Source organism: Notolepis coatsorum (genome assembly GCF_963971535.1).
Source record: "Notolepis coatsorum genome assembly, chromosome: 1".
Taxonomy (NCBI): domain Eukaryota; kingdom Metazoa; phylum Chordata; class Actinopteri; order Aulopiformes; family Paralepididae; genus Notolepis; species Notolepis coatsorum.
Genome location: NC_140165.1, coordinates 148913069 through 148940303, shown reverse-complemented (window position 1 = coordinate 148940303; position 27235 = coordinate 148913069). Strand labels below are relative to the sequence as shown.

Genomic DNA, 27235 nt, shown 5'->3' with positions numbered 1-27235 from the left:
GCTTCCGTGAGTAGATCTTTACGTAAGGTCTGTGGTGTCAAAGTGTCGGGTTAGAGCGTAGGACTTACGGGTCCGCTACGCTAGTTTTTATGTGTAACTTGAGTCAGTTGGTCACGTGACTCGCAGTTGCCATGGCTTTTTCATTCTACGACTCACGTGGGAAGGCTTTCTGGGGAATTTCGGTCTAAATCCTCTGTGGAAGGGGTGACTGGATGTAAAAATATAAACAGTTTTTACCCCCGGCTGTGTAGACTGGGATTCATACTGTTGGTACAGCGTTTTTATAAAGCAACTGGGATGGAGGTTTTTTCCTCTTCCGACGACCTGTATTGGTTATCGACGGATTCTCGTTCATGTCTGGGGGATGATGACGGAATGGATCTAAACATATGTAGAGGGGTCTCACGCCCTTGGGGTGGGCCACCAGGCGCGGTTCGCACCGACCGTCTGGGTGGCGCCTTCTTTTCATGTTTTAAGATCAACACGCCTATCTGCCCCTTCTCCTGGAGTAGGCATGTCGGCGTGGTTAGGGCACGGGACTGGTTCTGGTCACGCTGGTCCAGGTCAGTTAAACCCGTTGTCCGCCGGGGATGCAGATCTGCTGTTCTGGTACCCTGAGGGACTTGTGCTTTTTTCGGGGGGAAAAATGCCAGGTCGGTCCGGGTATCGCAGGGTTAGGCGCTATGGAGACCCTTGTTGGGTACATATTGTACTCTGCACTGTCGTAATGGCTTACGGTCATGCCAACCTGTACACGCCCGATCTCGTTCGATCTCGGCCGCTACTCTGGTTTGGTCCTGGGCCCTATTCCCCGTACCTGGTTCAACTAAGTCGATCAAGATGTCATTATCCAGATTCAGTTAACCCGATGTTTGAAGCCGGGATTTTCCTGTTCCTCGAAGGTGGATTCAGTCTCGTTAACTCAAGCCAGACTTGAGACCCAGGATAAGTGCGCGCGGCCGCTCCAGTTGAAAAGCCAGCACGTATCGATGGCAGAGATCCTGATTCTCTAGCGGCATTGATTGATTAATTGATTTAAAACTTTATTAACATATTGCAGTACGGCTCAATCGCCTCGCCGACAAGTTAAATGCGTTATCTATAGGCTAATTTTAAGTCCCTCATTACCTCAATCAATCAGATTATATTTCTTTAAACTTGCCTGCTGGATTGAATAATCAAATGAGATCTTGCTAGCGAAAATAATTAGTTAAACTGTTATACAGGATAACGATACGGCTCTCTTCCCATTGATTGATGTATGGTCGATCTTTTACTTATCTCCACTGTGGTGTAACGGGTTCTTCTTTTGACTTTCACGCAGACGACCGGGGTTCGAAACCTAGTCTTCCCCTTCTTTTTGCGATGTAGGAATAATTCAATTTGGTGCACGTTGAGAGCTATATAAAGAATGACATCCTCAATGCATGTAGATTTATAATATTTCAACTTAAAATTAGGCTACTTTGGCGTATAATCATTAATATTATATTCCAAAAAATTATATTGGAAACACGGGGTTTCGAACACCGGTCGCTGGGTTGCCAGGATTGAGCACTACCGCTGGGCCACTGTGCCAGATGGGATAAATTCATTGTTTATACATTAATGAACGAGAGACCCGTGTTTAGAATATTCTTTGTTTTGAATGAAGTTTCATCTCTTTATCCTCATTCATTAATGTGACGTCAACGGCTCATTCAATTTCTCAAATCCGTCAAACAGCGCATCTCATCAGACATCTTAATCCCAGTTACAATTAAAATAACCACATAATGTGTACATCGCACCGAGCGAGCGCCACGGTATATATAACGTGCATTATTTAGGACAAAGTGAATTTAGTATCAGCATTTTGGGTCTATTTTACATTTCAAAAGCCCCCTCTGGAAGAATGGAGCACAAAAACGTAATTCAGAATGGTATAATGCAGATCGTAGACTGTGGGAATAATTTCAGGAAACGGGCTGTCACTTCTTTGCGGGGGCGTGGCGATGGTTCATCCAGCTAACTTGAACTTAAACCCTGCTTTCGACCAGGCTCAAACTTTTGGATCTGTTGTCATGGTGATTTGGACAATCCAGGTACGGGGAACCGGAAAGTCCGGCTTAAGTCAGACTTCACCGAAAGTTATCCGGCTAACTCAGTTATCCAGGTACGGGGAACGGGGCCCTGGTTAGTACTTGGTTGGGAGACCGCCTGGGAATACCAAGGGCGGTGTGCTTGGGGCTGGTTCTCCATTCTTTTCGCTGCTCTTTCACGCATGGCGTGGAGGGGGCTGTTGGGGTGGTCTTAGACCTCCTCTGGTAACTCTGTGCTTCCCGTGCCGCCGGGCCCGGTCCGAAGTACTGTTCGTTGACCCGTAGGCCTGGGATAACCCCCTTTTTTGAAAAACTGCAACACTTGTACTGCGGTATGACACCCGCAGGTGTGTTTTGGAGTTTTTCCTGAGGGGTTATAGGAACAACCACTGCATAGGGTAACGACATGTAGAGCTGCCGCGATTACCGCATTACCGCGGTATCGCTGTTACATCACGGCCACCGCAGAGTAGGCTGAATACCGCATCACCGCTGTTTTTTATAATAATAATAATAAAGTACCCTCCTCTCGTTGGGCTTGCGGCTCTGCAGATATACCCTACTCCTCTATCGAGGTTCCAAGCGACCCTATTGGGTACCAGAAAAGTCACGTGAAACATTGCAGACCACTGATTGGTCAGAAGAGAGACGCGTCACGTTGGAGCGTCCTGCAGTTTTTTACGTCCTGAATGTCAGCCATTGATCAGAGCTCATCACAATACGGCTAATAACGTTAGCTTTAGCTCCCCGCCGGAGTGGACTACCATCGCTCCTCAGGAGTACTAAACGAGACATAATGATTTTACTGTCTGCAACGAATGTTATAATAAAAGCCCTTCGTTCTATACACTTGTCTGATTGAAAACTTTATTAACAGACCGCAGAATGGGACAACTCAGCACGCTCTGAGCAAATTGCTTGCCTTGCTATGGTCCGGTAAATACGCTGATGTTATTGAACGTATAACTATATAATGTTAATGCCACAAAACGAATGCCTTTATTATAAAGTAGTAACTTTATAGTAATAATAATAAGAAAGGGTCGGGGGGGTAACCACCCCTGCCCGCGACACCGAGTGAACGGCGCACGACCAGAGGGGAAACTTCGAATCCGTGTTTCACTTTCAATAACTAATGCGTGCTTGCCGAATCCCAAACAATATTCATGCTGCAAAGTCATCCTCTAAAGATAGACATTTAGACTAGAGGCAGGCTATATGCTATAAAGAGTAGACTACTACTAAAAAAAAATGCATTCAATTTTTTTTTTTTTTTTGTGCGTGCGGTAATAACCGCGGCGGTAGGAAATATTTTGCAAATTTGTGCGGTAAGGAAAACATCAATACCGCGGCAGCTCTAACAACATGGTGGTTGGTTCTCTGGTGTGTTGGAGCAGTGTCAACTCCCGGGTTGTCCGGTTGAGTGTGCCCCTGCACGTTCATGACGTCTGCCAATCATGTCAGCCTTCTCTGCCTCAACCCCTCTGGGTGGTTTTTTTTTTAAAGGAGGCTTTGTCATGGTGATCAACAACGCCAGCATACGCCCCTTCCGCCGGGGCGGCTGTTTTCAGCTAACTCCTTTGGCGCCTGTCTCGTCCGCAGTGCTCCAGGCTCGGGTTACAGCCTGTTGCCTGGTTTCCCCGGTACGCTGCCTGCTTCCGTTGGTTAACCTTTGAGTGTTACGGCCGTGCTGACTGCCTGTTCTGCAGGGTCAGTATGCCAGGCGGTGTGCTATTGGGGGGAAAGGGCCCGCTCTTGGAGGGGCCTGATCCGAATACGCTGGCGATGTGGGGGGCAGTGTCACTAAGTGACCGCCTGGTGGGGTCTTGATGCCTGGCGTCATTGACCTCTCCGGGCCCCCGTTTTCCAGGGGATCCAGTCCCTTCGGTGGGTCTGGGTCTTCCTTCGCGCTCCGCTGCTACGGCCTTGCCACGGGGTTGGGTTTGTTCTTGACCCCGTGATTCTGGGGGCAGTAACGAGGTTGTTCCTTCCGTTCGTTTCTGGGTGGCATGCGGGTTGTGCGTGTGTGTAGTCGTGGGGTCAAGCCACGGTCTGCTCACCCTGTGCGTGGAGTTGCTTGAGTGCCTCTTCGCACGGTCGGATCCGTTGCCCTCCCGGGAACCTCCAATAGGGGGGGTGCCCTCCATTAGGGGGGGTCGGGGGGGCTCGATCCTCCCTGATCTGATGGTTGTGGGGGGCCTCAGCGGGGTACATTTGTCGGGCGATGGCTCTCGCTCGGCCTCCCTTGTGCGGTAGTGACGCCGAGCGGAGCCATACGATACAGAACGTTAGGTTATGGCTATAACCAAGTTCTGTGAGTATTGGTGACGCTCGGCGTCAGGCGCCACTGCAGCCCTTGATCTCACCTTGTGGTGAAAGCTTGGGAAGGAGGCGAGTAGGTGGCCACACACCTGCTTATGAAGGTAAGCTGATGGGGGTGTGGTCAGACGGATGTTGGGATGTAAAGGTGCATTGTGGAATTTTTTATTCAGTGCGCGTGCACGAGCGAGGTACAGTGCGGTAGTGACGCCGAGCGTCACCAATACTCACAGAACTTGGTTATAGCCATAACCTAACGTTATCATATCAAGAAGATAAGCAGAAATGTACTACCAGATTCGCGTATAATGTTATTTATTTCGCGTGACTTCGTGGTTTATTCATAACGTTATGCACATTTCACAACACAGCCAGCTGTTAGAAACTGTACATTGTAACATTATATAACATAACGTTATGTTATTTCGCGGTTATTTCGCGGTTTATTCACATAACGTTATATTGTTTACACTGTCTTTCTTCTATTATAACCCTCCCAAATCATATTCAGAAAGTATCACAGAGACTTCTATTGACCAAGGAATTAGTTATTATTTCGCGGTTTATTCACATAACGTTATATTGTTTACACTGTCTTTCTTCTATTATAACCCTCCCAAATCATATTCAGAAAGTATCACAGAGACTTCTATTGACCAAGGAATTAGTTATTATTTCGCGGTTTATTCACATAACGTTATATTGTTTACACTGTCTTTCTTCTATTATAACCCTCCCAAATCATATTCAGACAGTATCACAGAGACTTCTATTGACCAAGGAATTAGTTATTATTTCGCGGTTTATTCACATAACGTTATATTGTTTACACTGTCTTTCTTCTATTATAACCCTCCCAAATCATATTCAGAAAGTATCACAGAGACTTCTATTGACCAAGGAATTAGTTATTATTAGTAAGGCACAACATTTAATGACAAACCAATTACATAATCCAACATATGTGTAAAGGCACACACAACATATTCCAGTTAACGGTATATTTTTGTAATGATTCGTTATGGCGTAATCAATACTTCCATGCGTATAAATTGCGTTCGCGACCTCCATGTTTTGGGGGTAGTCATCAGAAACCTCGGATCCGGGATTTGGTTCCCATCCGTCGGGCAAGAACTGTGGGTTTTCAGCCTCTCTCTCTCTGGAGCTTAACGGAGTTTCGATTCCTGGCTAGAGGAGCTTGTCGCGGCTCATGCGCATGCGCACGCTCAACCAATCAGAGAGGGGTCTGAAGAAATGGAGTTCAACCAATCAGAGAGGGGTCTGCAGAAATGGAGCTACGAAATGTAGAGACGCAGACTGGAGAGTGAAGGGGAGGGGGGAGCAGAGGAGGGGGAGCAGAGGGGAGGAAAGGAGAGGAGAGGGGGGAGAGCGGAGTGGAGGAGAGGAGAGACATTTACGCCATTTGGGTGGAATGTGAGGGAATGGAAGTAAAGCAATGTGATTAAATATAGTCACCACGAGTGCAGAGTGAAAGGTCTGGGGGAAATATTTATTTTTGTCTCTACTGCCTCACCAAAAATAGAATCTCAGCAGATGAGAGTAGGACAGGAAAAGAGGGGCATCTGTCATCTTGATTAAGATAATCTCATTGAAATACATAGTCCAACTTCATGAATTACGCATGTACCCTGATGGAAGTCGGTCTTATACAAATTACGGTTTCATAGATAAACCTTGGGAAAGGAGCCGTACGATCCAGCCGATTACAAAGTGAAAGATGAGCCCCACACACCCAGATTCATATTCCTCCACCTGCACCAACGATCACCTCAATAAAAAGAAATGTAAGGACCACGGAATGGACAGGGAAGTTGGAACCCACACTAAATGGCACCTGCTTCAGTGTTGTCCACACTGCAAGCGCTTAGCGCGGAGCAATGTGGTAGCTACGGCTGTGGGGGTGCTGGAGACTTTTTTATACGCCTGAGTCTCCTGAACACGGAGAGACCAATCCCAAATCGATCAGCACTTTCTCGGCCGAGCTATAGTCACTTTTCCGCACATACCCCCCAACTGGCGCATGCGCAGATTGTCCAGAGAGACTCCCTTGATTTGATCCCTACCCCTCACACTGCAAGCACCCAGCATGGAGCTCCACACATAGCTCCCTGAGGGGTAGGAATAAAATCACACTGCAAGCACCCAGCATGAAGCTCCACACATAGCTCCCTGAGGGGTAGGAATAAAATCACACTGCAAGCACCCAGCATGAAGCTCCACACATAGCTCCCTGAGGGGTAGGAATAAAATCACACTGCAAGCACCCAGCATGGAGCTCCACACATAGCTCCCTGAGAGGTAGGAATAAAATCACACTGCAAGCACCCAGCATGAAGCTCCACACATAGCTCCCTGAGGGGTAGGAATAAAATCACACTGCAAGCACCCAGCATGGAGCTCCACACATAGCTCCCTGAGAGGTAGGAATAAAATCACACTGCAAGCGCCCAGCATGGAGCTCCACACATAGCTCCCTGAGGGGTAGGGATCACGCGCCCAGGCCAGTGCGGAGCTCTGCACATAGCTCTCGGAGGGGTAGGAATAAAATCCGCATTGGGGCTTTTTTCTCTAAATGCCCGCTGCGGACTCCATAGAAATACTAGGGATGCACCGAATGGGAAATTCTTGGCCGAAACCGATACCGAAAATAGGAAACAGTTGGCCGAAAACCGAATGCCTAAAGGACGAAAATGATTCATAGAATAGAATATTTTTTTTTACCAATGTTGTTCAGCTACCTGATTATGGAAAATATATGATTATGGCTAAACTTAACTTAAATAATAAATAATCACTATTATGGGTCCATAAAATATTTATTCAGCACTTCTGAATGCATACAGTACATTAATTCCAAGTCAAGTGCATTTTCTTTTCTCTGTAGGATAACTACAAAGTGCATTCAGAACAAAGCCAATGTGCTTTAAAACTGCATAAAGATCTGCACACATGAGAGGGAGAAGACTTAATGATGTTACTGTAGTGGCTACAGTAAGCATTTTATATAAAAGTACCCCCTCCAATGTACAGTAAATTACCTAGTATGGTTGTCAATATTCCAATGTACAGCTTTGCTTGTACAGTTGTACAGTGTTTCCCCCCCCAACCCCTCCTACCCAACCCCCCCAATGTACAGTTTCTACGTCAAATGTATATACTCCCTTTTCTGGACTCTTTTTGTATCACAAACAGTACTGTATTTGCAAATCTGGTATGTCATAAATGTATAGATGTAGCAGTACTGTCTATCTGTATGTCATGTATGTCATATATGTCCTGATGAATTGAAAATGGGGGACCCTGATGTAAACAAGACGAAAGTCTTTCTCTGGTCTCCATCCCCTTAACAATTGTGTGTATTGAGCTGTACTGTATTGTACCCATTCTGCAATCTGTTAATAAAGTTTTCAATCAATCAATCAATCAGAGAGAGAGAGAAAGAAAGAGAGAGAGAGGTAGATAGATAGATAGATAGAGAGAGAGAAGACATGTGTGGCTGCCGCCATGGCGGACATCTGTGCTCTACTGAGCGCACCTTTCTAGTCCCCAGATGAATGTGCTCTCTTGACTTTGGCACAGTAGACGCGCGACGTGTATTCTCGAGAATGATAATAATAATGCTCTTCAGATTATATTATCAACGACAGACAGCGCCAATGTGAGAAACACAATCCCTCCCCCTCTCGCTCTGAAGAATATGCATATTAGATCATGCAGTGATTAACCGCAACGGGCATATAGTAAATAAGGATATAAAGCATGTTAAAGACGCATTTATTGGACGCGTTGCGCGCAGAGTTTATATAGAAACAGCGTGACTCCCGAGTCCCAAGAGGAGTTATCACAGGCTGCAGAACACAGGACTGAAGAGCTCACGTTGCGCATGTAATGACTGAAGTCGCGTTTTGATGACATCATCACAACAACACGCGTTAGGTTACAGGTTGTTTCTGTTTCGGTGATATATTTTCTGTGAAAAAACTCTTTCGGCCGAAAGCCGAAAGGCCATTTTTGGCCATCTTTCGGTGGCCGAAATTTCGGTGCATCCCTAAGAAATACAGTACACTGGGAGACTCACAGCGACTCTAGAATACATTCAAAAACCCTGTGCTTGGTGTGTTTGTTCCCGCATGGGGCCATTCTGCCCCCACTTCATATCTGCTTCAGGGGTAAAGTTAGACCCAAGGGGAGCATCTTCTGGGGCCACACACCTGAAACCTGGACCAGAGGTCAACTGCCACTCAATCAATCTTCACCTACTGTAGCGTTACAGATTTGGCTCTGTACTATGTGAGTGAGTGAGTGAGTGAGTGCTCAGCTCAATTCAGGCCAAGGCACCTATGACGACCTATGGAAACTGAAGGTTGGAGGAAGTGAGAGGCTATTACATGTTTGAGCAGATATTGATTGCCTATTCCAATGTTTACTATATCTTCTGGGTCAAAGGGACCAGAGGACTGTAGACCCTTTGTGCTAGGGCTTTTGGATTGCTACCTTCAAAGACAGCTATACCTTCACCACGTAGTTAACCATTCCAGAGACCACTCAGCAGCAACACATGAAGTGGCAGCAGCACCGGTCCCTGTGTCTCACTTCCCCATTCATCAAATTCTATGAAACTTAAAATATGATTTTTCCACCAAATTGTTCAAAAAGTATTTTCTTTTTTCGCAGACAGAGTTAGCATTCAAAACATCCATTGTGAGGTTTATCACATTTTAAAATAATTGATCAAATTTGACTTTTGCCCAGCACCAGAGCCCTCTTCTCTAGTCAGCCACCCACTACAGCCACCCAGCACCAGAGCCCTCTTCTCTAGTGAGCCACCTACTACAGCCACCCAGCACCAGAGCCCTCTTCTCTAATCAGCCACATACTACAGCCACCCAGCACCAGAGCCCTCTTCTCTAATCAGCCACATACTACTACAGCCACCCAGCACCAGAGCCCTCTTCTCTAGTCAGCCACCTACTACAGCCACCCAGCACCAGAGCCCTCTTCTCTAGTCAGCCACCTACTACAGCCACCCAGCACCAGAGCCCTCTTCTCTAGTCAGCCACCTACTACAGCCACCCAGCACCAGAGCCCTCTTCTCTCATCAGCCACCTACTACAGCCACCCAGCACCAGAGCCCTCTTCTCTAGTCAGCCACCTACTACTGCAGCCACCCAGCACCAGAGCCCTCTTCTCTAGTCAGCCACCTACTACTGCAGCCACCCAGCACCAGAGCCCTCTTCTCTAGTCAGCCACCTACTACAGCCACCCAGCACCAGAGCCCTCTTCTCTAGTCAGCCACCCACTACAGCCACCCAGCACCAGAGCCCTCTTCTCTAATCAGCCACCTACTACAGCCACCCAGCACAAGAGCCCTCTTCTCTAGTCAGCCACATACTACAGCCACCCAGCACCAGAGTCATCTTCTCTAATCATCCACCACCTACTACAGCCACCCAGCACCAGAGCCCTCTTCTCTAGTCAGCCACCTACTACTACAGCCACCCAGCACCAGAGCCCTCTTCTCTAGTCAGCCACCTACTACAAGTACTACAGCCACCCAGCACCAGAGCCCTCTTCTCTAGTCAGCCACATACTACAGCCACCCAGCACCAGAGCCCTCTTCTCTAGTCAGCCACCCACTACAGCCACCCAGCACCAGAGCCCTCTTCTCTAGTCAGCCACCTACTACAGCCACCCAGCACCAGAGCCCTCTTCTCTAGTCAGCCACCTACTACAGCCACCCAGCACCAGAGCCCTCTTCTCTAGTCAGCCACCTACTACAGCCACCCAGCACCAGAGCCCTCTTCTCTAGTCAGCCACCTACTACAGCCACCCAGCACCAGAGCCCTCTTCTCTAGTCAGCCACCTACTACAGCCACCCAGCACCAGAGCCCTCTTCTCTAGTCAGCCACCTACTACAGCCACCCAGCACCAGAGCCCTCTTCTCTAGTCAGCCACTAGAACGTTAGTTACAAAGATATTTGTTAAGTCAATCGTTTATAGCCCTTATTAGGACATTATTCTAAAGTTGCAACTACCTCATTTACCAACATGTACTACAATGTGTTGGATGTTGGGGGAAATATAATATAAAATAGTAGGAGGACTTGGCAGCAGAGGAAGTTTACTTGTACTGAAAGTTATTAATCAACTTTTAACAAATACCTAACAAGTCATTTAGTAAGTAGTTTACTAATAGCATATTCATGATCTTATAATAATTTATAAGGCATAGTTTTAAATGATTAACCAACCATTAACATTTAACAGGTAATTAATAACTCAATAATTAACAGTTTGTGAATGATCTATTAACTATTTATAATGGATAGTTATTCTACAGTGTTACCAAAATGGATTAACAGCCGGACCAGGACCTTTAATGATTTTCTTTCTCCCAGAGATACTTTAAGTGATCCAGGATACGCTCAAACCAAATAAATAATTGAGACGTGTCAAGGAAATGCATTTTGGTCCTGCTGACAGACCATCGTTCACCGGCGAGGAGGAATACAGTTAGTGTCAGCAGTAATACAAACATGTTATCTCTAATCAAGGTGGAATAAATCTCTGCTTGTCTACTCTGACAGCTAGGTTTGGCAAATCTAGCAGTGTTCAGTGGACGACAGATTCTATTTGGTCACGGCCTGGATGAAGATAATACATTCTATTATGAGGCGTTACTGTCAGCAGCGTACGACCACAAAAACCCTTCAATGGAAGGACGATAAGGGATCAGTTCTAATTCAATTCGAATTCAAATTCAGTTGTCTCTCTCATATTGCATGTCATCGTGGTGCCGTTACTGTACAGGCAGCGCATACGAGTGCAAGTAGGGGTGTGAATACAGGCTGCTGCCACTCCTCGTTGAAGCTGAAGAGAGAAACTGGAGAGAGGGACAGATAGGAGATTGGCTTTTTCTTTTATTCATATTTGATCATGTTCTTTACCTTCTATCTGATGTTTTTATTCTCTATATTTTATTGTCACATCTATTACCCTGTCTGTAGCTCCCCTCCCCGTGCTGCTACAGTATGACATCTAAATCTCCCCATGGGGATTAATAAATGAACATATTATCTTATCTTATAACATGTTTTTTTTTTTTTTTTTTTGTTTCTCTAATTCCTCCAGGGGTAAATAGTTCTGACTTTTCTGTCATATTTTCTGTTGGATCACTCTTTGCTGGTCATATACAGTACATGTTGTAAAATAAATAATACTGCTCACTAGCCTCCATTATCCTCGGTGTCACACAAACCCCTAAAGAGGTAATTGCACTGTTCCATAAATGATTTACAAGTGCTTCAATAAAAACCGAAACATTGTAAAGTTGGAAATGAGCACACGGTCTTCAGTTGAAATTGGCTCTGTCTGTAAATCCCATAATTCCCACGCATCCTTATAGCTGTACAAGACCGATACGAACACATAGCCCATGTATATACTATATACCCTTTAACGCTGGAGAAATAATGTCTCACAAGAGAGTTACATGTGATCCTGTTTTATCCCGTCAATGCTCCATGACTGAAAGTTGAAACAGCTCTGGAATCTATGATCAGGCTGTGCTCACCCCAACATGTATTTTTCATGAATAACCTATCGCAGAATTCCCATAAAGACAGTTAACCTCTATCATGTTTTCAGAGAAATGCTCTAATCCATGCTAACTCCCATTTCCCCCAATATTTCCATATTTCTGTCAGGACAGGATTTGTTCACATGGCAAGCAGAAGCACACTAGGAAAGACTAATACCATTATAGTGAACTATTACCATTATAGCGAATTCTGATTGACCAATTAAACTGAATATCAATGGAAACACAGAACTCTCTACATAGAGGTTGACTCAATATGTGGCAAATGGTAATCTCTATAGATTGTGTGATCCCATTCTATCCTAATTATAGTAGAATGTTCTTATTCTTATGTTAGTGTTACAATTAATTCACCCTGCCATATCAGGGATGAGCAATGTAAACTGTAAGCAGAAACCAATACCTTACCAGAGAGTGAAGTTGGCCAGCTGAGCAGAACTGGCCATGAGTATGTAGAAGGTGGCAATATCAGACTTCTTCAGGGGTTTGGAGGAGGTCCGTATAACAATGGCATTGCCCAGCTTGAGTCGAGAAAGGGTTGCCATTCCTTTGGGTACCTGCAGAAGACGAACACTACCAATCCTCTTCATGGGGGTAACAGGGCCATACTCAGCCTGCTGTTCAGCATTGCCCCGGCGGGATCCATCCCCAAAATTACACTTCCCACTGACTCTGGGCCTGGCCTGGTAGTACAGCTCCACAGGGTTCCCAGTGGATGGGTCTTGCCTCTCCCTGCTGGTGCTTTCCACCCCTGAAGCGAACCAGCTGGCCACAGGTGCCAGCTCAGCCATACAGGTGCCCCTCTCTCCCCCCATGGCACAGGAGCCCCTCACCTCCTGTGTCTGCCAGAAGGCATACACTGTGACACAGGGAAGCTCATCTGCAGCGCCCTCCTCCCTACCCCAGTCCCTCCCGGCCACATAGAACAGCACCCGGACTTTGGGCTTTGTGGAGAAAACCCTTGGGGTCAGCACAAAGGACTGAACTTTCCAGTTGTAGGTAAAAACACCTGGAGCATTGAAGAGCTGCACCGACTGGACCAGGTCCAGGGGCACAGGCTGTTCTGTGGACAGAGGTCCATAGTTGGCGTTGACAGCAGGCTGGTTGCTGGCGCTCAGGATGACAAAGGGCTGGGTGTTACTCTGCATGCTGGAGTTCCTCATGATGTCCTGACCAGCCTCCTTCAGGAAGAAGTAGTCAGCATCCCGCACCTCATAGATGACTGGCAAGAACACAGGAGAAGGCAATGGGCTCTTGTTGCTGTCCGTCAACTCCTGACTGTCCAAGTCTGTAGGGAGAAAAAGACAGAGAAGATTACACCAGGTTCCTTATCAAGAGAAATTAAGAGGCACAGAAATATATCATTGCACTCCAGGTTCGAACAACTGGAATTATCTGAAACAAATGCAACTGAGGAATTCAAACATAAAAGAAACACAACCACAAACTCTCCAGGAACAAATAGCTGAATACAACATTAAGCTCAGGACAACTGATCATCTGAATGGTGCATCAAATTATTACACTGAAAAGCTTATGACCATAAAAGTTCATCTTAAAATTCCCATAGCATATACATGGGGAAATATTACAAATTACAGCAAAAGGGAGGGGAGGAGCCGGCATCATGGAGTAAAGTCGTACATCATGACCGCTCCCTAAACTTTTACAAACCAACACCTTTATTACCCCACTAGTCTTTTTATTTTGAATTTTTTATTGATGATTTCGACAGTTTATTACTTTTATAGCAAATATATAGCAGTATGGCGACCTCAGTGACCGACAAAGCACAACCGCGGTCACCGGGCACAAGCACACCTGGAGCCGAGCTAAGTGAGGCTAGCCTGACTGCTATTAAGCGGTTTCTCACGGAACTACTGGAGGTACAACGGCTGAGATAAAAGCGGCCATTCAACCATTGGAGGAGAAAATGGAAATTCTCCACACGAAAACCTTAGACAATTCTAAAGAAAAGCAGGCAGTGTACGTCTGTCTTTCTCCAGCTGAGCAGAGGCAGAGGTCGTCAGGCCAGGAGGCCTCCTCGTTAAGCACCCATTTTGATAGATTACATAGACAGATTATGGCAGCTGACCTGGGTCTGAACTGTTTATCTGGAGCTAATTGGCCCGCTTGCTGAATTAGGGACAAACCAGCACTTTGGTTACAAAGGATTAACTCAAAATGGATGAACTTGCACCAAATTTGGTACAGGGTGATAAAAAACTGTAACACCATGTCGTGGATGCCGGAGGCAATAATTTGCTGGTCAGATAGTTGGTTGTTACAAATGTTGTTTACATTTACATTTACATTTAGTCATTTAGCTGACGCTTTTATCCAAAGCGACTTACAAGTTCTGTGCGACAAGACAGCAAGAAGTTGTTGTCCAATTGTTAGTACCAATGTACAGTTTCTTCCCCTTCGGATGTATATATTTTTATGATCTCTTCTTCTTACACAGTACCATATATTTGTATGTCTTGTATGTCATAAATGTCTTGATGAATTGAAAATGGAGGACCCTTATGTAAACAAGACGAAAGTCTTTTTCTGGTCTGCATCCTCTTAGCAGTTGTTAGTATTGAGCTGTACTGTATTGTACCCATTCTGCAATCTGTTAATACAGTTTATCAATTAGGTCAAATAGGAGATTGGCTTGAGAAGACCGACCCGGAAGTCCTGGCCTGGGGTCGATATTTATACATGACAGGAAGGAGTGGGGCCAGGTAACCAGGTTATACCCGAAGGGGGGGGGGTTAGGGAAGGTGGGGGTTTTAGGTATTGGAGGTGAGGTGATGATTGATCAGGGGAGACAGGGAGACTGATTGATCAGGGGACAAAGGGATTGATTAAGGGAGACGGGGAGACAGGACATGGGTATTGGGGATTAATCAGGGGAAATTGGGACTACAGTACTGTAGGTGTGGGGGGGATGACAAATGGGTGGGGGGGGGGGGGACATACAATTTCCACCACAACCTCAAACCCAAACAGACCAACTTCAGCATCTCTGTCCGACTGAGGGGGAAAAAATATAATAATATTGTTAAAACTAGACTATACATTTAAAACTGCTTCTTTTACTTACTAAAAGATTGACATTATTTTGGTGTTTTCTATGTAGCTATCTGCAGTAGAAGTGACACGCATGTGCTCAGGATCCATTTGTAAAGAATTATGACAAAAGATGTCTGGGAGAGCGGAACATCTGTCACTGAATTGTTGGTGGGGAGTTTTTGTGTTGTTGTTGTTTTTTTGCGTGGAGCTTTTATAAATCTGAATCAGCCATGTCCCTCGTGGGTGCTGGCATTTGACAGGCTTTTTTATGTATCATACGCTGTCCTGGGTTTATCTCCAGTCATCTACCTGGGAAGGAGCCTGTCTGTTGGAAGGTTCAAATAGCAATGTATGTATGTTTTTATTTTTTTATTTGTCCTTTATTTATACAGGTAAAACACATGAGACCGAGATGTCTATTTTTATGCACAACCTGTTTACAACAGACATATAAAAACACTTTGGACAAACAAGTAGCCTACAGTTCCGAAAAAAAGAAAAAAATCAACAAACATATATAAATTAAAACAAGTTGTAAACAATATCTAAAATATTCAACATTTTCATTCCATTTGTGCGGCACATGTTTAAAACCAGCTTTGTCAAGCTCTTTTTTGTTTTGTTGTTTTTACATGTGGCGTATCTAAAGCTAAGTAATCCTGTGACCCAGTACCATTATGTGCTGTATTTGAAAGCAAAGAGCAGAGATAGTAGGGAAGTTTCATAAGCAGAGCCTTATAGATAAATACAATGCAAAGCAAGTCCCTTCACTTAATGAAAGAAGGTCATCCCACTTTTTCATATAAAACACAATGGTGAGGGCGGCTGGGTGGCGCAGCGGACATTGCACTCGTCACCAACGCAAGAGACACCGGGTTAAAATCCGTCTGTCGGCGTTGCCTCCGGCTTGGGCCGGCCGTCATACTGGCTCAATTGGCAGAGTCAGCGGGTGGAAGTCGATGGGTGGTAATCTGGACGTTGTGGACAGTGACTCCTACAGGTCGGTTGGGGGACGCCTGCACAGCAGACAGGAAATGACGAGGGTAGTGTGAGCCTCCCACACGTTACACCTCGCCAATGGGAGTCCACGCTGGCAGGTGAAAAGATGTGACAGGCTGCCTCCTCGTGTACCGGAGGGGACACGTGATGCAAGGCTTCTATCCTCCCTACGACCGACCTGTGGGGGCTGGGGGGCATATGCGAGCAACGTTCAGGACAGGGGAGGGGAGAATTGGAAACAGCGAAATTGGGATGGGAGAAAAATAGAAAAAATAAGGAGAAAAAGTGGATAAAAAAATAAAACACAATGGTGAGTGAGAAATGTATCTGCAGTGATAAAACGATACACAACTTCAAGGCGTTTCAAGGTGGAGGGAGTAGGCCTACATGTGTAAAGAATGTGTGTGACAAGCAAAATTATCTTAAAACAAAAGTGACTGTCCATCTTATTTCAAGATATTGTCACTTTGTTTCAAGACATTTCTCTTAAATAAGTTCAGTTGGATTGTTGGAAGTCAAAGTATCGAACAGCACTAGCAGAGTTTGTCACTTGTTTTCTTAAAATACTTTTAAGACACAATACAAGCTTAAAATACTAAAAGAAACAACACACCAGCCCTAGAAACAACACAACTGCACCTCTCTCTCTCTCTCTCTCTCTCTCTCTCTCTCTCTCTCTCTCCAACATGTTTCGGAGAGACTGAGGCAGAGACTGGAGCTGGGTCCGAGGGCTGTCCCCTACTTAGCCCGGCAGCAGCCTCCAGAAACAGATGTGTTGGTTAATACACTACAGCTGGTGGAGTGCTTTGACTGCTTTAGAGTAAAGACAATGGCTCCACATGTGCCACCACACAGTGGAAAGTCCTTCACATGCACGCTCTCTCTATCTCTTTACAGTTGGGTGCGATTGGGCACCTGTATTCTCGTTACTTCAGAGTTGGCATCACATTTTCTGAAATCTGAAACGGGAGGATGAGGTGTGACACTCTCGATGAGGCGTGAGTACTAAGAACTTGCCTAGTAGTACCACAGAGACCCGGGTTAAATTCCCACCAGTGGTACCTCCAGCTTGGTCTGACATTCCTATACACAATTTACAGTGTTTGCGGGTGGGAAGCCAAGTTGTCAGTCAAGTTGGTCAGTCGAGGCACCTGTTTAGTGGGGAGGGGATCTGGGAGAAATAGCGTGAACCTCTGCACAGCTCTCCCAGTGAAACTCCTAGCTGTCAGGTGAAAAGAAGCGACTGGCGGAGGAGTTCATGTGGTAGTCTACACACCCTCCCCGACAGTAGGGCAGCGCAACGACCATGAAGGGAATTGGCATAACAATTCAATTGTGGGATGGGAGAAAAAGTTAAAAGGCAAAAACTAAACTAAACTAAAATAATTAATTAAAAATAAATTGGATGCTCTGAGAGAGTGAGTGTCACGCCTCATTCTCCTACCTAGTATAGTTGACTATTTCAAGGTTGAACCTTGTTAAAGCAGGAAAGTCTCTCGCTCCACAGTATGTGTGGATATAGATAGCATCCTTATCTAAAGAGTGAGCAACATAGAGAGATGTGTGCTTCACTTCTACTGAATGATGCCCTCTCAACACCATGAGCCCAGCTGATAAACAAGGGACCAAATCCCCTCCACCAAGCTGTCCCAGCCTTACAAATTACTCATCTCAGCTCCGACCAAGTTACTTTTTTTGGCCCGCTGCATGTAGGCGTCGCCGTCGCCCGCCTCCCCACACGGAGACAAACGGAGTACTACCTGCAGTGGAAAACAAACGAAGTACCAGGTACCTAAAGCGAGTAGAGTAGAGTAGAGTAGAGTCGAGTAGGTACTATGCAATGGAAAAGAGGCATTGGAGAGACCCGGAAGATCTCCTCCTCCATGGCCAATCCAAAAAAAAACTAGAGTATAGTATTTATACCTACTTGTTAGTATCGCAAGTATTTTATTCATTTCTGTTTCCCTCTGACTGTATGTAGGTTAAGTGCATCCTCAGTGGAAGGAAAAACAAAACAAACAAGAGACAGATTCGCCCTTGAAATCCATATACCAAAAATTATATGAATTAATATGAAATGATAAATGATGTGTCATCAATCAAATCCATTATCCAAATGGATTGTATTTATTTATTTTTGTATCCATTTTTGTTTCCAAATGAAATTGTAAATGGCATCAAAGTAGATTTTGTACAGTATATTTCCTCTCCTTTACTGGTGGGTGCTGTGTGCTGCTTTAGAGAAGATGTGGTCACTTAATTAATTACTTAATTACAACTGGGATATGGATATCAGAGACAAAGAGCTACAGGTAGCGACTCACACAACATAACTTATAATGATGTTATTATGTAAATATTGTACGTGACTTGGATTAACAGGCTTAAAGAAACTAAAGGAACCAACTCTAAATGACTAAATGTGTTATGTGGACAGAATTGTGGTGCTAATTGGAGACTACAGTCTACGCTTTATGATTACAGTAATAGTGCCTTTGGTTGTTGGTGGGAAAGAAAGAATTATACGCAGGCTGTTCTCAAGCTACCATTTCAGTGCCGTCTCATTTCCTAACCAAAACAAATGTGCCCAACGACATGTTCTAATGCAGACATATTGTGGGCCTGATGTGCTACAGAATTCATTCTGACCCAGAGTCTGTTCTCTGCTATATGACGCTGCGTAACTGTACTGCTGAATTTGTCCACATGCAAGGCAAGTGATTTACTTTCAATATGCTTTTCTTTGAGCATTATTATGTATGCAATTCATCTTTGTATTATTCTATTACCAAGTAGCCTAGCGTGAACAAGCACCGTGAATACTATTATGTAGTAATGAATGTCACCATGTGTGCAAAACAGCTTAGAAGTGAAGTGATTTCAAATGACCTGACAGTAGGCCTACTCTGCCTCTCTTTAAGGGCTGTCCTCAACTAAAGACATTCTTTGTCGATTAATAGTCATAGGACTTTTTTGACTAATTACAAATCTGTGACATTGTTTTTCCAGCATGCAATCACGCAGAAGGGTCTCTTTATATCGAATGCTTACCATTGATGTGCTTAGCATTTTTAGAAATAACACATTCAACATGGGGGGAAAAGTATTTTTTTTTAAAAGGCCAAAGACCAAATTGACCGATTTAAAAAAAGAAATTGGCAAATGAATCAGCTACTCAATGTGGAGGAGGCAGCCTTAATACCTTTTCACAATATAGTGGAAATAAGTTTAAAATAAATAAAAGACATTTAACTATATGGTGATTTCATTGGATGTGCACTGTTAATAATGCTTGTATATCTTATCGTGTGTTGTCATGTTTGTTTATATGTTTGTTTAAAAAATTATAAAAAAATAAAACACAAAATAAATAAAAGACCATTGACCATAATTCACACAGTGGCCGTTTTGCTCTTATGTCATGCTACGGTTGGGATTCCTTTCTATTTCAACATGGATACAGTCCTGCATGTGGGCTACTGTATATCCAAAACTGATTTATTGTTATTGTCGTGCCATATCTGTCATGACATTGAAATCAGGATGAGTTCATCTGACCACTGGAATGGCCACTGACAGGGGGATGCACTTAACCTACATACAGTCAGAGGGAAACCATAACAACTAGCTAGCTCTTCCCGGGATAAAAGTTATGCATGACTGAATCACTTCGGGGACAAATCTCTCATGTTTAGTGTACTTAAGTTGGAATACACTCCTGAGAACTTCAACTCCTCGCCTTTATGCTACAGGACATTTCAACATACATACAAACAAGATGAAACACTGATTATACTGTACAGTACAAGAACACTGTGATGGGGGCTTAGAGAGAGAGAGAGAGAGAGAGAGAGAGAGAGAGAGAGAGAGAGAGAGAGAGAGAGAGAGAGAGAGAGAGAGAGAGAGAGAGAGAGAGAGAGAGAGAGAGAGCGGAGAGAGAGAGAGAGAGAGGGAGCGAGAGAGGAGAGAGAGAGAAAGAGAGAGAGAGAGAGAGAGAGAGAGAGAGAGAGAGAGAGAGAGAGAGAGAGAGAGAGAGAGAGAGAGAGAGAGAGAGAGAGAGAGAGAGAGAGAGAGAGAGAGAGAGAGAGAGAGAGAGAGAGAGAGAGAGAGAGAGAGAGAGAGAGAGAGAGAGAGAGAGAGAGAATATGCCTGCAGCAGTTGGTAGGGACTGCTATGCTATGGCCTAAAGTTGCTATTAAAAATCTGCTTCATCACGATGTCTCCATTTTTATCACCTCTCTATCCAGTCAGTGTAAATCAGCCAGTCTACGTTCCATGGAAATAGCTACGTATCTCTGAGGCACGTATAGTCTTTACACTACAGTAAATAATTTTTATTTCCATAATTAGATTTGTGTTGTGTATAACTGATAGAACTGGGATTGAAATCAGTGTGCCCAGTATTATGGCCTACAAAGGCAAAGGGACGTAACTTCAGTTGCTATAGTTTGCCTTTGTAGGGCAGTACTGATATAGTGGTAATAGTACAGACATACACATTTAAAGGGATACAGATGTAGTATTCATGTAGTATTCATGTATTCATAAATGTATTCATACACTTGTAGAGGGGTACAGAGATAGTGGTATAAATACACATGTAGATGGATACTCTGTTGTACAAAGGCAAATGGCAGTAACAGAAGTTACTGCTTTTTGCCTTTGTAGGGCAGTATTGTAGCAGTAATGAAGGTATTAATCCTGTACAAATGGAAGGTGCAAAGTGTTGAGGCATGACTCAACACTAGGCCTGTATGTAAAATAAAATGCATAACCATGGAATCAGACTAATTAAAGTCTGTGGAATAAATTGTGACTGTGTGGCAAAAATCTATACAATATATACAATGTGATACAATACAACATAATCACTTAAAGAGTGATTGACTGTATGTCTAGGTCAGTATTCCCATTATTGCTGGCATGGACCTTGAGAGGGGGGGGGGGGCACTCAGTGAGTGCCACTCACTCCACTTCACGTGAACCCAGAATGCCCATAGGTCACAACCTGTAGGTCAGTTATCATCATCAAGTGATAAACATAAAAGCAGGTGGACACTCATGCCGCCTTTACTGCTCATCAGATGAAGCATTGATACTGTTGAGTCTGCCAGTCATTTCCCTTGACATTGCCATTTCAGATTCAAATTCAAAACATCAAATTAGTTAATTCGTTGGCACATACCTTGTGTGAACACCGTTATAAATGCCATAAAGAATAGCAAAATAAAGAATATGTGTAAAATCCCCCAGCTGCGACAGTAACAGCACATTTTGGCACCCGACGTGGTTTAATATTCCAGGCAAGTTCCGTTTGTCCGAGTTTTGTTGAGTTTCAACAGAGCATGAAGTAGAACGATCATTCGTCCATTTCTGTGCCCCACACACTTGACAAAATTACACCTGTGGGAGTATAGTCCATGCTGTAGGTGACACGAACATTGCATTGATATCCGCCTGCCGAGGTCCTCTATGCGTAAAAGTTGTGCGTAAGGAAGAGCCTGGAGAGTCTCGCTAAAGACATTGTCCGGTAAGTTGCAACGCATGCGTTACGACGAATGTTAAAATGTCGATCTACTAGTCTATCACCTAAACACATTGTTTTAACCAAGTCCGCCTAATTCAGTCAAGTCCCTGTGCAGCAGCTTCCAGTCACCAGTCCCAGCCGCCATACAGTAGGAACACTGCCGCGATGTTAAACGACTGTTAACAGATCGCTGACTGCCAAATCCTCAGGGCACTAAACTCATCCACTGTCACCACTCATCCGGTCACAGGACATGGATGGAAGTAGCCTATACGTCCCGTGCGCTGGCAGGATTTAACGCAGCGTCGGTTGAACGTGAGGATCTAGATAATCAGTCTGTTTGGCATATTAAGTAATGGCTGTGGCGTACTCGTTCTTAAACGCTATTATATATTAATGTGCGCATATCCTATAATCCTGAACTATAATGGACGCGTTCCTAGACAACGTGCGCATCTGGGAAGTCAGCTGAGCTCTATTGCTAGAACTACTATTGTGATGATTTTCATCATACATTTTGGTTTCTTTCTGGCAGGAATTAACTAAAATATTGATTATACAATATTATATAGTATAATAACAGTCCACCTACGGGAGACTGCAATTCGAAACTGGCCCCTGTAAATGTCCAAAGTTAAACCCAACCCCCTCCAATGTACAGTTCCCCCCACCTACCCAACCTCCTCCGATGTACAGTTTCTTCTCCTTCAAATGTACTTTTTGTATCACAAACAGTACTGTATATTTGTAGATCTGGTATGTCATAAATGTCTAGATGTAACAGTAGGCTACTGTCTATCTGTATGTCATGTATGTCATATATGTTATGATGTTGAATTGAAAATGGGGGACCCTGATGTAAACAAGACGAAAGTCTTTCTCTGGTCTGCATCCCCTTAACAATTGTGTGTATTGAGCTGTACTGTATTGTACCCATTCTGCAATCTGTTAATAAAATGTTCAATCAATCAATATCTGTAAGAGTGTGTTGGCTTTACCACTGATGTGTAGGCACATTAAGCTTCATTGCAACTTAGGGCGGCTAGGTGGAGCAGTGGGCAAAGGCGCTCGCCACCAACGCAGGAGATGCTGGGTTCGAACCCAGCTCTCGGCGTTGCTACCAGCTTGGCTTGTTGTTCATACTAATACAATTGGCAGTATTAGGGGGTGGGAAGCTGGTGGGTGGGGATCGGACGTTGTGGACAGCGACTCCTACAGGTCGGTTGGTGCGCCTGCGCAGTAGAATCAGGCAGCGACGAGGGCGGCGTGTCCCTCCCACGCGTGATTTTTTTCCGTAGCCTATGTTTGCGGAGACACTCTCATTGGCTAGCCGCGTACAGCGAAGACCCTCTCTGAATGGTTTAGCGTCGAAGGGTCTCTTCCGCATATTCAACAACAATTGATATGTTGTTCCCTAACCTTAACTTAACCCTAACCCTAACCTTAACCTTAACCCTGACCTTAACCTTAACCTTAACCCTAACCCTAACTCTAAGCATAACCCACTTCGAAAGAGGGCCAAAGCATAACCACTTTGAAGCAGAGAATATATATGTACAAGGCGGAAGAGACCCTTCGGCGCTAAACCAATCAGAGAGGGTCTTCGCTGTACGCGGCTAGCCAATCAGAGAGCGTCTCTGCAAACATAGGCTACGGGAAAAAATCATGCCCCTCCCACGCAGACCCTCGCCGCTGAGAGATCGCACCAGGCACGTGCACACATAGAGGCCAAGGGGTGCCTGAGCACCTGCCTTTTTGAGCCTCATCAAAAAAGTGCCCTTTTTGAAAAATAATAATTTTTTTTTTTTTTTTTTTAACTGTTACGCCATATAGACTGCCCTTCCAACTGAAAAATGTCAGGATAGAATAAAAATATTAGGTAAAGAGAGAGATGCCCCATATTCCATTGCAGTTTGCACGGCCTCCTCAGCATGCCTCTCCGCGGATCTATATATTTTATGCATAGCGTGGGTGGTGATGATGATCATGATAGAAACCGCTGTTGAATGCTGGTATTACACTCATTGAGGGACACAAAGAAGTCAAGTCCGATGGGATTTGGGAATCTCAAATACAAATCGGGATTGGAATAAAAAATGCATTTATATTAAACAATACAGAATATACAGCACTTCTTGGGGTCTGTAGGGTAAGCACTTATTCCCTCCCCCCTGAACATTTATGGAGATGTATGGGCCTTTTAAGTCAGTGATAAAAGTGTCTTTCAAGGATAAGTGAGCTCCTGCACTGATTATTATAGTTCAATATTCAATATTTGATCACCAAAACCCCCCAAAAAGCATAAAAAGGGGGCCCCCCGCCCGAAAAGGGCCCTTAAAAATCGTGCTCGCGCGCTATGCGCGCTCGCTTAATAAATACACACAAGTGTTGTGCCCTTTTCAGCCTTTGAGCACCTGCCCCTCTAAAGTCCTGTGCACGTCCCTGGATCGCACTGTGCAGGTGAAAAGATGCGACGGCTGCCTCCTCGAGTACCTGAGGCCGGAGGGGACACGTGATGCAAGGCTTCGTCCACATTGCAGCCGGCTTGTGGGAGGCATGGCCTAACAACGTTCGAGACAGGGGAGGGTAGAATTGGACAATACGAAATTGGGGACGGGAGAAAAATAGAAAAATGGGGAGAAAAAGTAGATAAAAAAAAAAAAGCTTTATTGCAACTTTATTATATATATAAAAAAAATTGTACAATTGTTTTTAGTTTTACTACTCAGTTTAAAATTGAATTAATACACTGTTTAAAGTTTATTCTCATTAAATGAACAGTTCACATCCAGACGTAGAAACACTCCATCGGTCCTGTAACAACTGAGTGGCTGAAGACTAGTTCTCCCAAACATGATTTGAGGAATGGGTAGAATTCAAGCTTATGACACAGAAGGCTATTCAATTCCACACATCGCTGCTGTCGGGACAAAACCTCATAACTCCATTTTTTGAATTTTTTTTATTATTATATAAATCAACGCCGTAGATCATCCTCCATATGTGTGTGTGGGTTTTACAAAGTTTAAACAATGGGAAAGCATTAAACCGATCATCTGTCTAAACCTCCTAACTCTATTCACCCTCAAATCTGTGTTCGTTTTTTTCATCTGCTGAAAAGTTGGGTTTTTGGAGTTATGAGGTTTTGTCCCGACAGCAGCGACATGTAACTATTTGCTTGCATCATCACTTCCCAGTCAATCTGGCCTATTTAAAACCATGTGACTGATCTTTGGAAAATTTGGGGGATAACATAATAGTATTATTATTATTATTATTATTATTATTATTATTATTATTATTATTATTATTATTATTATTATTATTATTATTATTATTATTATTATTATTGTTGTTGTTGTTGTTGTTGTTGTTGTTGTTGTTGTTGTTGTTATTATTATTGTTATTACTAGTAGTAGTAGTATCACCATCATCATCATCATCATCATCATCATCATCATCATCATCATCATAAGTAATTAAATTCTGATGCATTGGCCAAATATTGCAAGTAATTACTACAATTAAAATGAAAAGCATGAAGTGGATTTTTAGTGCCCTCTGATGGTTAAGAGGAGTTTAGAATGAGAGAAAGGTAAATGAATGTGCCTTGCAGCCAGTTACATCAGAAATAGTTATTTGAACCCATTTAAATGCATTAATTTAATCATTTAAGAAATGGAGGGAGTGAGATCTATTGAAGACAAGAATGTCTGTGTGCTGTATTGCATTTCCCTGATATGCAGCATAGATAAAATATCAATCTGTCTAAATTATGTTCAAATTTTCTTTCCTACAATGAAATACTTCCATTCACAGATGAGCAGCGGAAAAATACACAGCAAAATACTCTTACATTTATTTCCAAAACACTAGAGCCAGCTGTGCTCATCATCACCACCACACTGATGAACTCAAATCAATTTCAACAAATATATTTCACATCATTAAAAGATGAAGCGAGAGGGCTCTTCTCAGCCAAGACCAGGGCCGGACCTTGCCAATTTGGTGCCCTAGGCAAGCTTCACCCCTGGTGCCCCCCCCCCCTCCCCCAAATAAATGTTATGTAACTTATGTTAGATACTTTTTTTAAATGTCAAAATATTGGTTGCAGATATATGTAGAAGGGGGTGCAACAATGTCTGCCCAGCAAAAAAAAAAAAAAATTATATATATATTTTTTTTGCTGGATGCAGATTTTGGTGCCCCCCTCTGGGTGGCGCTCTAGGCAAACGGAAGCTCCGCCCCTGGCCAAGACTGTGACTTTTAAGGAGCGAGAGTCAGGAAGAAGTTGCCACGAGCTGCTGCTTGCTGCTTAGAGAGCGTGAGCGAGAGCTCCACCTCAGCGCTGCAGCACTGTGATAAGAGGCATTAGCTGTGTGTTGGGGGGCTTCCACTGTATGCTGTACTAGTACTACTGCCTTAGGGGCCCGTCTGATATTTACCTGTCCTACTGTAGCACTGTTAGGGTGGCGTCTAGTTTTGAACCCAAGAGCAGAACACAAGGCAGAGGAGAATGAGGCGGTTTAGGATGTTTAATTGGGTACCATGCTTGACAGGGTTAGAATTGACTGAAATGTACAACAGGGGGAGAGGAAGGTCACTCCATGTGATTCCCAGAGCACGTCCAGGCTGGTGATGTCTCGAGTGAGACGTAGACCGGGGGTGTGTAATCCTACACACAGAAACACAAGGTTAGAGCAAGGCAGATACAGAGGCAGAGTAAGCAACAGGTTAGAGTCCTAGTACCAAGGCAGGTGAAGCAACACTCGGACTAGGAGTGGCAGGAACGCAGGTCTCATATCCAGGTCTGGTGATGATCTGACGAGTCTCAGGTGTGTGGGTTGATCCTGGGAAACAGCGTGTGGAAGCAGAGACAGGAAGCTGCCTATATAAGGGCGTGGAAGCCTTCTGCCAAGCAGGTGAGAGAGAGGCCCTGGCTGTGATTGTAACAAGCACCATGAGAAACACAAACTTCTAAAACTGCTATGAAAGACTGACTGCCTTCAATTACTTCATAGAAACTGCCAGAAGTTTTGAAGAATTGGTAACTATACACTCATGAACTGATTACTGTACACACACACACACACACAGTCATATGTGTAGAGTCATGGGGCGACAGTGGCTCGGGAGGTAGAGCAGTAGTCTGGCAATCTGGAGGTTCCTGGTACGATTCCCGCTCCTCCCGGGCAGCGTGTCAATAGGCGTGTTTGAGATTGGCAAGGCGGACGCAGATCTGCGCAGGTTTTACTACGGCCTTGCCAAGCGTGTTGCATGACGGTTAGAATGTTGTCCGACTTGCTCTGAAAATCTGATTAGGCGAGCCGCGGAAATCTCACGGGAGCGAGCCACCCGCAGCCTTCAGAGCCAGGCGCCACAGTACCTCTCACCCGACTGCTCGACGCAAATGCATGATGGGAAACAACTTGCTATCTCTGCGCAAAGCGCCTATTGGCTCAGAAAAGTTGTCACCTGGGCCCTATTCCCCGTACCTGGTTCAACTAAGTCGATCAAGAGTCCCATTATCCAGATTCAGTTAACCCGATGTTTGAAGCCGGGATTTTCCTGTTCCTCGAAGGTGGATTCAGTCTCGTTAACTCGAACCAGACTTGAGACCCAGGATAA

The 27235-nt window shown here is 44.4% G+C and overlaps 1 protein-coding gene across 1 annotated transcript in view; it reads right to left on the bottom strand.

The window, feature by feature from the left end:
* The window catches only part of LOC311233421 (transmembrane protein 132D), a gene marked incomplete at its 3' end in the record, with an annotated part of 60562 nt that extends 39094 nt beyond the window's left edge, over window positions 1-21468 (bottom strand). Inside the window, exons 1-2 of the mRNA XM_084320388.1 lie at window positions 21266-21468; window positions 12430-13309 (exon numbers count right to left, since the gene is read on the bottom strand). Of these exons, the coding sequence (XP_084176514.1) occupies window positions 12430-13309; window positions 21266-21353 (968 nt within the window). The 5' untranslated portion in view covers window positions 21354-21468. The remainder of the gene's footprint in view (window positions 1-12429; window positions 13310-21265) is intronic.
* Between the last annotated feature and the right edge of the window lie 5767 nt (window positions 21469-27235).